Source organism: Gambusia affinis, linkage group LG21 (assembly GCF_019740435.1).
Source record: "Gambusia affinis linkage group LG21, SWU_Gaff_1.0, whole genome shotgun sequence".
In the NCBI taxonomy this organism is placed as follows: domain Eukaryota; kingdom Metazoa; phylum Chordata; class Actinopteri; order Cyprinodontiformes; family Poeciliidae; genus Gambusia; species Gambusia affinis.
In genome coordinates this window covers 46,148-61,423 of record NC_057888.1, presented here as the reverse complement: position 1 = coordinate 61,423, position 15,276 = coordinate 46,148, and the positions used below count along the sequence as shown (strand labels likewise).

The window sequence follows — 15,276 nt, the reverse complement described above, 5'->3', positions numbered from 1 at the left end:
CCAGGTTGGACTCGGTTCTTGTCCTGAACCAGCTCCTGAGCCCAGAGTCCCAAAATGCAGCTCAGAACCAGCCCTTGTTTCTGAGGAGGAAGATAGTACCAGAACCGGTCCCGTTACTGTTGACCTGTTATCGCAGTACGTCCCTGTGGAGGATCCTCAGGTTTGTGCTCCAGAACCAGGGGAACCCACCCACAGCCCCACCTCTACTGAGACCAGCTATCCCAGTAGGGTTTCCATGGACACCAAGGAAGGCTGTGGTGTCGGTCCGGTGCAGCAGAGTCCAGAGCTGAGTCCCCATTCCAGTCCTCCAGTGTCCCTTTGCCTGGAGGACGAGGATGAGGGTTCCCTTTCCCCCCTGTTCCAGCACTCCCCATCAGAGGATTCAGGGGGCTCACCCGCCCCAACCCTGGGACACGCCAAGAAACGGTGAGTCTGGGTGTTAACCATGGAAACACTCCTCCTCAGGCCTCCGCTGCTACTGATTGTCATATGAGGAGAGCTGTGGAGAACCTTCTGGATGGTTTCAGAGCAAATGTTCCCTGGACTAAGTGTAATTAAATGACCCGTTGCCATGGTCACACAGGACCCGCCTGAGTTCATGTGTTCACCTGTCCTGCAGGCTGAAGCAATGTGCCTTCTGTTACCGCGGCGACCAACCTCCTCTGGGCCAGGGCCGCCTTGTGGTGTTCGGTCCGACCCCAGGCTACATCCCGCTCCACATCCTGAACCGCCGGACTTCCTCTGATCGTGTCGATGACTGCCATGACCACTGCTACCGTGGAGACAGGGCCCCGCCCACGTATGTGACCTCACTTCCTGTTCAGAGATAAAGAAGAAGAAACTGTTGGTTTGAAAAGATGAGGCTGACCAGCTGATCTGTTTGTTGTCAGGTGCAGCAGCCCAGCACAATGTGGTGAGTACTGGTGCACCTGATCTCCAGGTGATCACCTGATGGTGGAGTACCAGGTCATCACCTGGAGATCACCAGATGATCCCCCATCAGGTGATCACCTGGTGACAGGCTGCAGGTCAGTCACGGTACCTCTGTGTTTCAGAAGATGAATCTTCTTCAGAGTTCATGCGACAGCTCGGACCCATCGGCCTTCCACACGACATCAACGTCCAATCACTGTTCGACCCCACAGGTAGCCCTTCCTCCTTTTCCTTCTCCTCCTCCGTAAACATGTGCTTACCTGGCTCTGTGTGCAGGTCAGTGCTGTGCTCACCTGCAGTGTGCCGCCTGGTCAGAAGGTGTACGGCATGGCGATGGCCAGTCGTTGCTCTTTGTGGACAAAGCCATCGACTCAGGAAGCAGCCAGGTGAGTTTCTGACAAAATGTTGTCTGGGGGGGTTGATGGATGAAGGGCACAGCCTTCTGCCTGGGTATCCATGTGTTTTCAGGTCTTTACACCTCCTGAACTCTGGAACCCATCAGTCAAATTAATAAGCCCCACCCCCTGTTTCACCTGTTCAGGTATGTGGGTTCTGCCAACGCCTGGGTGCTTCGTTGCGTTGCCAGGAGACGGGATGTGGGCGGAGCTACCACTTCCCCTGTGCTGCTGCTGCTGGCGCTCATCAGGACTGGACCCGAAGGCTCACACTGTGCCCGACACACGCAGGCCCAGGTGGGGGAACTCGGAGCTCTGCCTCCCCCCCACTTCGCCCCTCTGTTGCCATGGAAACACACTAACATCTGTCTACACAGGCTCCTCAAGATGTTTGTCGTGTTTGGGCGGAACCGAACCCGGCAACTTGTTGATGTGCTCTTGCTGCGGTAGCTGTTACCATGGCAACTGCTTGGAGCCAGCTCTCACCCCATCCCCTTTGGTCCGGTCCGGGTGGCAGTGTCCCGACTGCAGGATGTGTCGCAGCTGCAGGTGACAGACCTTCTGACTGAACTAGTACCTGACTGTGGAGCACCACTGTTGGCTGGATTCAAGTTCAGCAGGTCAGAGGTCGTCCTGTTGATCCTGACCAGCTCTAATGTGTGTGTGTGTCAGGTTACGGGGCGACGAAGGCCTGCTGCTGGTGTGTCAGCGTTGTGATAAGGCCTACCACACACATTGCCTCTCTCCTCCTCTGGACGGCACACCCAACAGCGCTTGGACCTGCAAGGTCAGAAAATCTCTGTCACATATAACTGCCCAGGTGTGTTGCTTCTGAACTCATCGGGCCTGTTTCTACAGAACTGCAGAGTCTGTCGCCGATGTGGTGTGACATCATCGGGTCAGTGGGCCAATCATCAGTTTCTGTGCGAGTCATGTGACCCTGCCCTGCCCTGTCCTCTCTGTTACCGTGCTGTTGACTTTGCCTTGCTGCAGAACAGTCTGACCTGCAGCAGCTGCTACAGGTAAACATGTTTAGAGCGGGGTTATCCTCCGACTAGAAGCTACTTTTCAGTTTCCTTCAGTAAAGATGGAAGTAAACAAACAACTACCGGGTCTTGCAGCTTTTCAACGGGATGTGACTTAAATGTGTTTACTTTCCTTCCTCAGTCCTTTGAGTGTTTTGTGTTCTCTGTGCTTCAGGTCTGTTCATGCTGAGTGTTCGGGCCAGGTTGGGGAGCGCACAGCAGAGTTTGACCTCTACCTCTGCTCCTCCTGCAGCCCGTTGGAACAGCAGCTAGCCCCTCCCTCTGATGCCTCTCTGGCACTTAGTCCACCTGCTGCTCCTGATCCAGGCCAGCTGATCTGCCTGGAGCTACCGCCTAGTCCTCTGCAGAGTCCAAACCTATCAGAGCTCCAACCAAGTCCCACATCCTCTTCTTCAGACCATCCAATAAGTTCTGTAGCAAGTGAAACCATTCTTGAAACATGTCAGAAGGACCTCCAACTCACTCCTCCACGGTCTCCATCCTATCAGAAGAACAGTGCTGCAGTATCACTAGAAGTCCTTAAAAGAAGTCTATCTCCGCCTACCGGAGATCAAAGTCACACATCGTCACCAGAGACGACTGATCTGCCGTCGTCACTTACACTTGCAAAATATGAACCACCTGTTATATCACCATCCACCTTCGGTCAGAGCCTGGAGCAAGCTGCAGTCGAGCCCCAGCGGAGTCCTGCGTCCCCTCCAGCCGAGCCCCAGCGGAGTCCTGCGTCCCCTCCAGCCGAGCCCCAGCGGAGTCCTGCGTCCCCTCCAGCCGAGCCCCAGCGGAGTCCTGCGTCCCCTCCAGCCGAGCCCCAGCGGAGTCCTGCGTCCCCTCCAGCCGAGCCCCAGCGGAGTCCTGCGTCCCCTCCAGCCGAGCCCCAGCGGAGTCCTGCGTCCCCTCCAGCCGAGCCCCAGCGGAGTCTTGCGTCCCCTCCGGCCGAGCCCCAGCGGAGTCTTGCGTCCCCTCCGGCCGAGCCCCAGCGGAGTCCTGCGTCCCCTCCGGCCGAGCCCCAGCGGAGTCCTGCGTCCCCTCCGGCCGAGCCCCAGCGGAGTCCTGCGTCCCCTCCGGCCGAGCCCCAGCGGAGTCCTGCGTCCCCTCCGGCCGAGCCCCAGCGGAGTCCTGCGTCCCCTCCGGCCGAGCCCCAGCGGAGTCCTGCGTCCCCTCCGGCCGAGCCCCTGCGGTGCACTGCGTCCCCTCCGGCCGAGCCCCAGGGGTGTCCTGCGTCCCCTCCGGCCGAGCCCCAGGGGAGTCCTGCGACCCCTCCGGCCGAGCCCCTGCGGTGCACTGCGTCCCCTCCGGCCGAGCCCCAGCGGTGTCCTGCGTCCCCTCCGGCCGAGCCCCAGGGGAGTCCTGCGTCCCCTCCGGCCGAGCCCCAGGGGAGTCCTGCGTCCCCTCCAACCGAGCCCCAGGGGAGTCCTGCGTCCCCTCCTGCCGAGCCCCAGGGGAGTCCTGCGTCCCCTCCGGCCGAGCCTCAGGGGAGTCCTGCGTCCCCTCCGGCCGAGCCCCAGGGGAGTCCTGCGTCCCCTCCGTCCGAGCCCCAGGGAGTCCTCGTCCCCTCCGGCCGAGCCCCAGCGGAGTCCTGCGTCCCCTCCGGCCGAGCCCCAGGGGAGTCCTGCGTCCCCTCCGGCCGAGCCCCAGGGGAGTCCTGCGTCCCCTCCGGCCGAGCCCCAGGGGAGTCCTGCGTCCCCTCCGACCGAGCCCCAGGGGAGTCCTGCGTCCCCTCCGACCGAGCCCCAGGGGAGTCCTGCGTCCCCTCCGACCGAGCCCCAGGGGAGTCCTGCGTCCCCTCCGGCCGAGCCCCAGGGGAGTCCTGCAACCGAAACCTATAGGAGTCTTGTTGAGACTCTGAGTACTGCTTCACCTTCTTCCGACACTCATCAGAGTCCATCAACACCTTCAGAGGAGACGCATAAGATTCCTACTATGCCTCCAAGTGAGACTCATCTGATTCCTGCAAGAACTCCAGCTGAGACCCATCAGATTCTTGTTGAGACTCAGAGTCCAGGATCACCTTCATCCGAGACCCATGAGTGTCCATTGACGGCTCCAGCCACGACCCATGAGAGTACTGTAAGAACACCTGCCGAGACTCATCAGAGTCCATCATCAACACCCTCAACCAAGACCCATCCGAATTCTGTATCACCTCCAGTGGTACATCAGAGTTCTGCATCCCTTCCACCAGGGATGAATCAACTCTTACCAGATGAGGCTGAAGTCTCTGGTGAATTTTCTCTAAACATGGCACAAAGTCCTTCCTCCACTACAGAGGAGCCCCTTAAGAATCATGTAGTAGAGAACTCCAGTATTGTCCTAAACCATCTTTCAAACACCCTGTGTCAGAGCCCTTCAGCACCTCAAGGGGAGGCCCATTGGAGTGTTGCAGTACCAGCAGATGATTTTCCTCAGACCTCTACTAAACTTGCTTCACCAATTCTAGAGGACAGCCATCCAAATCTTGGATCATCTCCAGAGCACAGCCACCAAAGTTCCTCATGCCCTGTACAAGATCCTAATAAAAATGATGCATCATCTCTAGAGGAGACCCATAAGAGTCTTCTATTATCCCTAAAAATGGCTCAATCCCATAGAAACCTTGTTCCATCAGCAGATGAAAAGGTTGCTGGTCAGGTCCAGCAGGCTTCTTCAGTGGAGACCAAAAACAACCAGGGACCATCTTTAAAAGAGACCCTCTCACCCTCCCTACAGACAACCCATCAAAGTTTGCTGCTCTCTTCTGATCAGCAGATTCCTCCAATGTCTCCCCTAAAGTCTCAGCAACCATCTGTGGAGTCTCCTGGTGAGAAATATGAAACTCCTGCTCCATCTTCAGAAGGCACCCATCAATCTGGTCCACTCCCTAGACACATGTGTACAAGTCCAGAACCATTACTAAAAGGTTCTGCTCCTTCTTCTGGGCAGACTTGCCAGATTCAAGAAACTCCTCTGAAGAACTCGGGTGAAGGTTTGGTTCCATATCCAGAGGCCGATCTCCAAAAATCTCCTAAAAATCTCAAACGAGATCATCCACCATCTCTTGAAAATACAGAAGACTGTCCTGAATTAAACCTAGTAAACTTCTCAGAAGTAACAGCTTTGTTGCCTAAAGAGATCCATCCAAGTTCTGCTGAACTACCAGATTGCCAAGAAAGTAGTGATAGAGATCACCAGGACAGCTTCAGTCCAGCACATTGTATGTCGAGCTCAACATTATCTCACCCTGCTTCCATTGACCAACAGTCACCACACTGTCAGTCAGAAAACCAGGAATGTACCCTGTCCCACCAACTTGAACCTGAAAGTCTTCTTCAATCTCAGGCCAGTTCAACAGGATTTGAGTTTGGTTCAGTGTCCTCTCGTCTTAGTCCAACCAAAAGGTCCCCTGTAAAGGTTCTTCAGAGTTCTAAGCTCAGTTTGAACTCTCCTTCTTCTGAACTGGACTTCACAGAGGACCAACTGGGTACTCAATTTCTGCAGGAACATCTGGTTAATAACCCTCAGCCACAGAGTCTGAGTACATCAGGGCTGAGTCCTACCAGGTTTCAACAAGGATACCATCTGGAACCTGAGGCACTGCAACAGAGACCATGCAGTCCAACAAGCATCGTGAACTCCCAACCCAACCATAAATTGGAAGCTGATGCATCTTATTCGCAAACTCCCAGAACACTGGACCGCACAACTACTGGCTCAGACCTTCCACAGAATCTCTGTAATCTGAACCCTAAATCACCACAGATATCTGGCACATCTACCAAGATGGCACTTGGATCCTATTCCGCTCCTTGTAGCCCTCACCCTCTCCTGGGGAAATCTAGACACCACAGTTCTTCACAACCTGCAAGTCCGACTCAGCACCACTACAACAAGATGGTCAGGCAAAGTATTGACTCTGGTAGACTGAAACTGGAAGGCTTAGAATACACCCATCACTCCTCTACAGTGCAATCTGCTGAGAACTGCCGGCCTCACATCCCTTCCCTTCAGATGCCAGAAAGCCTTGAAAACAGTAGCACTTCTCTTGAACACAGTAGCCTAACTTACTCATCTTGTGTCCTGAACACAAAGATAAACCAGAGTCCTTACAAAAGTCTGTCACCCTGTACAAGTGATAGTTCCAAACAAGCTGAGCCAATGCCTACAATGCCTACAAACCCTGCCTTCTGTCTCAAAGTCTTGCCAATACAGACAGATCCCACGCCACACTCAGCAAGTCTTATACTAGCTAAGTCCTCAACACAACAAGATGGCACAAAGTCTCCATCATTAATTGAAGCACAACTGGCTCAACCTGGTGACTCCATTTCTGGTCAGGGTAAGGATATAGAGCTCCACCCAGATAGACTGGTCCATACTGAGGCCCTTATAAACTTTGGTCCCACACAAGTTCACAGCTGTGCAGTGACATCTTCTACCCATACTCTGTCAGCTTGTAGTTCTGTTGCCAGCAGTCTGACTAGTATTCCCACAAGTGGTGTCTCTCCAATGACTAGTCATGCTGGTCAAGCTAATATTTGTATAGTACAAACACCCATTAGCCCACTTCAGAGTCAAACTCTGGATGGGACAGTGCCCCACAGACCCATGTCCAACCCTGGAACCAGTCCCGGCTTTTGTCAATCTCCCTACAGCCCGGGCCCTCTGTCAGATTGGGTCCAGGCGGTTGATCTTTCTATCCAAAGTGCTGCTGTGCCCTCTTACTCTGTTACTCTGGATGCTGGTGCTGTCCAAACAGCAGAACCCAATGAAGGGTCCCAGAAACCTGGTGACCCTGCTCAGTCTACTCAAAGCCTCACGAGTCCCTCAGGCTCTGTCCACCCACAGGTTATCCCTCCATCTGTAGTATTGACTTCAATGTTTCAGGCTCCAGTTAGCTTTGTTAGAACTTCACAAGAATGTTCTGTCCTTGGGGGGTTGGGTTCAGAAAGTCCTCATGCTGGCCCCATACCAGGTCCTGTGCAGCTGAAGCCAAGTTCTGATAGGAGTACCGTTGGTTCATTGTCTCCAGAGTCTTGTTCTGATCTTGGTTCTGATTTTGGTCCTGGTCCTGGACAGCAACAGTTCAGTCTTGATCCAGGTAACCATGTTCAGTCAGTAGCTTGCTCTGAACATGAGCTTGATTGTGGTGGTTCTGGTGTGGACTTTAGCCTTATACCTGAACAGCCTAGTTCTGGACATGGTTGTGGACCTGCTGGAGGTGAGTATCATGGAGAATCCAGCTCTGATGGGACATCAAACTGTTTTCTAAACTGGTGTTGTTCTTGCAGCAGAGCAGAGGATTGCTGAGGAAGACCAAAGGGAAGCAGCGAAAGAGAATCCAGAAAATGAGGTTAATCCTGCTGAGATGACTGAGGTACAAGGAGACGACGAGGAGAGTAGCCCAACACTGGGTCCAGTCTGTCCTCCAGGTGAGAATTGAGATCGACCAGCTATGCTGACATCTCCAGCGGACTAGACTGGCTTACACTGGTTCTGATGGTCCAGACCAGTTCCTATGGTCACATTTGGGTTGTTCTGACGGACCGATTAAGCGTTGAGTTCTATTTTGTTCTGGTTCTTATTTCTGTAGGCCCCTCCTTCCCATCAGTCTCCCTGTCCTCCTGTCCTCGCTCTCAGGCCATGGCCCCTAAACTTGTTGCCATGGCAACAGAATCAACCAAAGATGGACACCAGTTCCACTGCGAGCTTTCAGAGAAGCAGGAGATAGGGACCGCAGAGAGACACCAGCCAGTCAGAGATGAGGAAGCGGGACCAGATGAGGAGGAGACCTCAGATGGCCCAATTCTGGATCTGGACCAATCCCTGGACTTGGAGGTGATGGAGCTGATGACCTCAGCTGCACCTCCCGCCTCCCGCAGAGGAAAGTGGCGGAGCCTAAGGCCCCTCCCCTCCTGGTCCCGCCCCTCAGATGACCTCTCCATCCGTCTACGGCAGTCTCCATTTTCCACTGAGGCGTCCCCCGAGACCTCACCTGCTCGGACCCCGGTCACTCCTCCACCTCTGACTCCACCAACTCCTCCATCCTCCAGAGAAACGCCACCCCCTACCCAGGTAAGACTCCGGCAGGGCCACTAAAATTTCTTGCTTTCTTCACTGGCTGACCTCACTTCTTGACTTTAGGCTCCACCCACTGCTGTGTTCCTGCTGACCCCAAAGATTGGCATGGGAAAGCCTGCCATCTCCAAGAGGAAGTTCTCCCCTGGCAGGGCGCGTTCCCGGCAGGTACCACTAGTCCAATCCGATCAGCACCCTTGCTAAGAAGTTCATGGGGCATCAGAGCCTCTGGTTGGAGACCCAGAGCCTTGCCCATCGGGTCGGAGCCTCTTGCCCATCGGGTCGGAGCCTCCGATCTGGTGCATGCTGCTTTATCGTGCCTGTAGCTGTTTAGCATGTCACTATTTAAACTTTCTGAATGTTTGAGCAGAGCTGCATACAGTTGTCATGGTAACATCTCGCATCTTGATTAGGTTGTTTCCTGTTTGTGGCTGTTGCATTTATGTTGCTGCATTTTGTCCCCCTCCACTCTTCCTCTTACTCTTGCCCTCCTACCCCCCTGACCCTTCTGCATGACTCAGGGTTCGTGGTGCAGCAGCCGCAGGGCGCCGAGCCCTCCCTCATCCTCCCAGGATTCCACAGGGGAGGGAGGTTGGAGCCCTAAACCCCGCCCACCAGACTCTCCTCTGTGGAGCATGAAAGTGGTAAATAAGCACACCCAGACATGATGGCTTCAGCTTGTCAGGCAGTTGGTTTCAGCAGCAGCTGTTGACCGGCCTGAGGCTGAGAGTGAGGATTTGAATTAATCATTGAATTTAAATTCAACCAATCAGAAGGTTGCTGCTCCAGTTGAGCCCATCTCAAGCTGATCATGACAGTTCTTCTGGTCCAGCTGCTTTCTGATTCTGGTACCGGTTCTGGTTCAGAACCAAACATTCAGCTTCGATAGAATAAATGGCCTGAAAACCTGAGATGTTCAGAACCTGCTAGTTCTCTTAAATCAGGACTGCAAACCAGTTTCACTCCGGCTTATGATTGCTTCATCATTTTTGTCTTGGATTAAGTTTTGGGACTTTAAATGCTTTCTTTTTACCTGAGTTTGAACGGGTCTGGATCTGGTTAGCCACTGTCATGGAAAAAATACTATTTCCAAGCACTGTTCAGGTGAAATCACTCAATCAGGTTTATTCATATCTTGTGCACAATACAGAGATCCTGTAGGACAATCAGTAATGAAGCAGGTGTGGATGAAAAGCTCATAAAGCTCTGTCAGCTCATACAACACATGAGTTTTATACCAGAGATAAAGGATTAACAACAAGTGGAGAGAGAGTCTGGTTCTGATGCAGCTGTAGAAAACAACTTCCAACCTTCTACATGAAACCCAAATAGTTCTTTTGGAGAGAGTTCATAAACATTTCATATGACATGACTAGCAGATGTGACCTTATTGTAATTTTTCCATGACACCACCCAGTTCCAGGGGCCTCATGCATAAAAGAGTGTGCAGTTTTATGCGCACTCTTATATGTATGGATAAATGTATATAAAAATGGCTTACATTTGTCCATACGGCACTAAATCTTTGCGTACAGACAAATGTAGAAAATGCGGCGCACAAAAAGAATCTGGATGTATAAAGCTGTGTACACACTTTCCTTTATCAATCCCAATTTAGGAGAAACAGATCAGCTGCTGCTCTGCCTGTCGCCTCTATAAACACATCTTAATATAAATTTGTATAAATACCTGGAAGTCTGCCGCCAGGTGAAGCAGTAACCATGGCAACGTCCTTGTTTGTAGTAGTATGACTATTAATAATATTTATACTGCTCCATGCACAAATAATTAAAATATTATTTATTTTATTTAGAAGGTGTTTTCAGGTCACATAATGTCACCTCACAAAAATAGAAATAATGCATTTTAAAGAAAGAAAAATCCAAATAAAAGAATAAATAAAGATCTTCCAGAGCAGACACTGTTGGAGCAGCAGAGTGTTCAGCTGGGATTTAAATCTGTATTCTAAACCCAGGAATCAGGAGCACAAGTTACATTTACAGAGTCCAGATGATTTCACAGAGCAGACGGCCGCAGCTGGAACGGTATCGGTCCAGCTGTAAGTTCTGCTCAGAGCTCCAGGATGATCAGTCTGGATGAATCTAAACGCTGATAAACCAGCAGATCAATCTGATCTCTGATCAATGGCTCCATGTTCTCCTCAGGTAGCGGCTCACCTGGATGCAGCTACTGATGGACCTGTGATTGTCTCCACACCTGATCAATAATCAAACTGTCTGATCAGCCCTGGTTTCTCTTTAGGGACAATAAATAGATTAATTCAGACCAGGAGTTTCATCTTTATGAGACTCAAACTGAGCAACATGATTGTTGACGTTGGACTGAGGTTTTCGCATCCTTTATTTCTATTTTCTGTATTTTCTGTTGGCTTATTGTCTGAGGATAAACGGGTTCAGTTTCATCGTTTAAAAACTAAAATATTAAAATCATAAAATCCTGGGGTTTGATGCTTTCTGGTCTAAATAACTGAATGTCGTCAGATTTCAGTGGATTTTTACGTGACTTGATGCTTTGTATTTTGATATTGTCTACAAAAAAAGTTTGTGTGGCTGCTGCACATTTTCTCGGCAGGGAAAGAGTTTGCCATATTTATGCAAACTTTGACACAATGTTCATTCATACTTGTTGACTTGTGCATAAAATATGGTGCCGCACATTTTTTATGTGTACACCGCTTTATACATGAGGCCCCAGGTCACTGTTTACCACTGAGTCAGTGGCACCATCTGCTGACCTGACCCAAGGAGTGGAACGGACGGGGTGCTGCTCTCCCCAGGGTTTCCATGGTAACATGCCAGGTAGTTTAAACCCCTCCCATCCCCGTCCTCCTCAGGGTCGGGGTTCAGGGTTTCCAGGCAGGAAGCGGTCCAGAGGTGGAGCTGCTGGTGGCGGAAGAGGAGGAAGAGGCAGGAGTCGGCTGAAGGCTCAGGACAGCCTCACTGTGCTCCCTGGGGTAAGAGCACGTTGGCTGATGGAGGAATTGCCATGGTAATAGGAAGCTGACCTCCCCCCTGCTGTGTGTCTGCTAGGGAAGCTATGTGGAGACATTTCAGGCAAAGGAGGAAGAGGAAAACTCCATGCACAACACGGTGGTGATGTTCTCCACCTCGGACCATTTCACTCTCAAACAGGTACTCAGAGTTGTGCCCCGGTTGTCCGCCGGCACCTCCTGGTGTCCTGGTGTCCTAGCATTTCTCTGTCTCTCTGCAGGACATGTGCGTGGTTTGCGGCAGCTTCGGTCGGGGCTCAGAGGGCCGCCTGCTGCCCTGCTCCCAGTGCGGCCAGTGTTACCATCCTTACTGTGTTGGCGTCAAGGTGCGTCTCCGGCCCGGATGCGCCTCCGCTGCAGTCTGATTCCGATCCACTCATTACTCTGCAATCTGATTTCAGATTACTCGGGTGGTGCTCACCAAAGGCTGGCGCTGCCTGGAGTGCACAGTATGTGAAGCGTGTGGCGACGCTTGCGACCCCGCCCGCCTGCTGCTCTGTGACGACTGTGACATCAGCTACCACACCTACTGCCTGGACCCGCCCCTCCTCACCGTGCCCAAGGGCTCCTGGAAGTGCAAGTGGTGGGTGGAAGCATTAGAGGCCGGGGGTCAGGGGGCGTATCTGACGGCCTGTCCTCTGTCTGCAGGTGTGTGTGGTGTGTGCTGTGTGGCTCCACCTCGCCGGGGCTGCGCTGTGATTGGCTGAACAACTACAGCCTTTGCGGGCCGTGTGGCAGCCTCAGCCAGTGTCCCGTCTGCCAGCGGCGCTATGCACAGGATGATCTGGTGATGCAGTGCCAGCAGTGCGACAGGTGGGGCCCGTCTCAAACTGTGGGAGGGGGCTCTCTCCTCAGGATTGACTTACCTGTTGTGTGTCTGCAGGTGGGTCCACGGCGTCTGTGAGGGTTTGACCTCGGAAGAAGAGGTGGCGCTCGCTGCCGATGAAGGTTTTGACTGCTCTCTGTGCCGCGCCTCCTCAGGTCTGCATGGTCTTCATTATGAAATTCCCCCAGAGGGCAGGGTGAACGCTGACCCATATGTTTGTTGCAGGGAGGGTGGAGCCTCTGGGTTCCTTCATGACTCAGATGATGTCCAGAACCAGAGAAGTGGGTCAGTATTGGTTCTGTTGCTCTAACCTTCTGGTCCCCCTGCAGCCTGATCACATGACTCTGTTTCCAGACATGAAGACGTATACTCAGGATGGCGTCTGCCTAACCGAGTCCGGTCTGACTCACCTGCAGGCCCTAGTTCAGCCTCTCACATCACCGCGCAAGTGCCGCAGGTAAAGCTCTTACCCTTACCCCAGGTAGCCTGAGCCGGGGAGTCAGACCAACGACTCTGTTCTGTCTTCAGGTGTAAACCAAAGTTGAAGCTGAGGATCATCAACCAGAACATTGTCTCCGTCCTGCAGACGCCACCGGACCCAGAGACCCTCACCGAGCCAGACCAGAACCGAGGTAACTAAATATGGGAAGGCCCAAGAGTCCATCAGAACCAGGTAACCCTAACACCTGGCCGTCACATTACAGCTTTGTCTGCAGGTGACCTGGACTGTGACATGAAATCTGACTCCAGTCCCGAGCGGGACGCCGCTCACCTTGATGACGTCACCAAGGAGCCAGACATCACAGACGACAACAAGAAGAGGAAGAGGAAACCATATAGGCCAGGTGGGATGAAGGGAGAAAGCCACTCACTCTTCTTCATCATCCTCCTGCCCTTAACATCTCGTGACCCTGGCCAAAAAACATACATTAAGATCCGAGAAATCCTAGCGGCCTAACCATGGCCTAGTGGTCAGATGCCCAGATCCCAAAGCCCCACACCGATGCCCAGGCACTGAGTTGCCACACCCCCTACTCTTCCAGAGTGTTGTGCCTCTAGTAGGGCAGGGTCATAATCTGTAGGCTTTTGCCCTACCAGAGTGTAGAAGGCTGCTATTTCTCAGTGTGAGTACTCATGATGGGAGGAGGTTCAGGTGTGTCCCTGGGTGTCCTGCTAATGTCTCCCTGGTGGTATTTTAGACTAAGTTTCTTAGGTACATTCTTCTTGTCAACCCCAGGATATATGGGCCAAACTGGATGTTATCTAAATGCCCAGGAGCCATACATGGATGCCCATTCCTACACTGCCCTGATTTCAATGCACTAGGTTGTTTCTCTTCAATCTTTCTATCTGGTACCTTGTGCAATTTTGTACTTGTAGGGGTAAAGCTCCATCTGATGGAGCTCTCCATTCTGATTCCACTGAAAGTGCCCTGTTGCTACCCCACTTGGCTAAGACTGGTGAAGAGATCAGTCAGTAAAAGTCAATATGATGCTGTCATTCAGAGGTTAAACAGTCTGCAGTTTGTCCTGTTTCATCCCATATGACCATGTTAAATATAATGGGCCGTGTTGGCTCTCCTGGCCATTTGGGTCTAGGAAGCCATGCGCACAGGGAACCCTGGACAATTGGAAGCTGGGCTGTAACCTCTGGTCTTCCCCTCTGATTTCCCGTCTCCCCCAGGTATCGGGGGCTTCATGGTGCGTCAACGTGGAGGAAAAGCCGGACTCTGCAGGAAGGACTCATCAGAGATGAATCTGAGTCGAGATCCAGGTGAGTCACCTGAGCCCATGGGTCATTGACAGAATGTGATGTCAGAGTCTGATCCTCGGTTTCCTCCCAGGTGTGTTGGAGACTGATGTTTCCATAGAAACGATGTCTGCTGCTGAGCAGGCAATGGAGAAAGTTAAGAAGAGATACAGGAAGAAGAAGACCAAGCTGGAGGAGGCATTCCCATCGTACCTGCAGGTAATGCTTTCACCTGGCCTCTAAGCTTCGCCAACCAGCTCTCTGCTGATTGTCTGACTCCGTCCAGGAGGCTTTCTTTGGCCGGGATCTGCTTGACCGCAGCCGACAGATTGATGGAAGGCCGAGGACGGTGACCTCAGGTGCCAGCCAATCAGGATCGGCAGTGAATGTCCCCAAGGCCCCCCCCCTCAGAGCACCTGGCCCCGCCTCCTCTGTCCAGGCTCCTAGGACAGTAGCAACCAGCAGGAAACAGGGAGTGCTGCGTAAGTTTCCATTTCCTGTTTGTATTTTACACGTTCTCTATTCCTGAAGGTTCCGCCATGTTTCCTGAGCTTCCGCTCATCTTCTCCTTCAGCTGCTAGGATTAAAGGGGTTAAAGATTAGTTGAAGATGTTGGATTAAATATGTTGTAATTTTCCTATTAACTAAAAAATTGGTGTTTGTGAAACAGAGACAGCGCAGTTGAATAAAACAAAAAATCGAACAGTATTTTTCCAGCAGAACTGTCTCCATGTGTTGGAGCTGGAGGTCATCCAATGTAATTTATTAATCTGTTCCCAGACTTCAGATGAGATAAACAGGTTTCCTTCTTTTACCCACTTATTTCTTATGTAGTTTGTGTCACCTTGTGTGGAGGATAGAATGCCATTGTACAGGATGGAGACAAGTTTCTTGCATGAACCAGATTTTAACAAAGACATAACACCTTAAAAAGTCCAGGTTTGGCTGTTTCCCAGTTGTCTCATATATTTTGATTAAAGTAAGCCCTCACCTGTAGATATCTAAAGAAGTCGTCCTTCTCCAACCCATTAGATCTCTGAAGCTCCTCAAAGCTCTGAAACAGCCCCTTCTGGCTAAATGTATAGTTTTTGGATCCCTTCTCTAAATCTCCCATCAATCTTGTTTGGTTTAAAAGCTGAATCAAAGGCACACCATCTGAGGATTTTTATCTGGTTACCCAATCCACAAATTTTAATGACCTTACTCCAAGAATCCAGCATCGTGTGTAACATTGACCCATGTGGTTTACTCAGCCCCTCCTGTAAA

The 15,276-nt window shown here is 52.0% G+C and overlaps 1 protein-coding gene across 5 annotated transcripts in view; it reads left to right on the top strand.

Moving 5' to 3' along the window:
* The first annotated feature begins 2,839 nt into the window (after positions 1-2,839).
* kmt2ca (lysine (K)-specific methyltransferase 2Ca) overlaps positions 2,840-15,276 on the top strand; it is a 42,667-nt gene continuing 30,230 nt past the window's right edge. For 3 of the 5 annotated variants that reach the window (XM_044103985.1, XM_044103984.1, XM_044103981.1), the window contains exons 1-18: positions 2,840-7,568; positions 7,639-7,779; positions 7,941-8,422; positions 8,492-8,593; positions 8,947-9,069; positions 11,280-11,399; positions 11,476-11,577; positions 11,657-11,761; positions 11,837-12,018; positions 12,084-12,248; positions 12,319-12,416; positions 12,487-12,546; positions 12,616-12,718; positions 12,790-12,893; positions 12,966-13,106; positions 13,945-14,034; positions 14,105-14,229; positions 14,297-14,492. In XM_044103985.1, the coding sequence (XP_043959920.1) occupies positions 2,987-7,568; positions 7,639-7,779; positions 7,941-8,422; positions 8,492-8,593; positions 8,947-9,069; positions 11,280-11,399; positions 11,476-11,577; positions 11,657-11,761; positions 11,837-12,018; positions 12,084-12,248; positions 12,319-12,416; positions 12,487-12,546; positions 12,616-12,718; positions 12,790-12,893; positions 12,966-13,106; positions 13,945-14,034; positions 14,105-14,229; positions 14,297-14,492 (7,021 nt within the window). In that variant the 5' untranslated portion in view covers positions 2,840-2,986. The remainder of the gene's footprint in view (positions 7,569-7,638; positions 7,780-7,940; positions 8,423-8,491; positions 8,594-8,946; positions 9,070-11,279; positions 11,400-11,475; positions 11,578-11,656; positions 11,762-11,836; positions 12,019-12,083; positions 12,249-12,318; positions 12,417-12,486; positions 12,547-12,615; positions 12,719-12,789; positions 12,894-12,965; positions 13,107-13,944; positions 14,035-14,104; positions 14,230-14,296; positions 14,493-15,276) is intronic. The other 2 variants (XM_044103982.1, XM_044103983.1) reach the window with 2 other exon arrangements.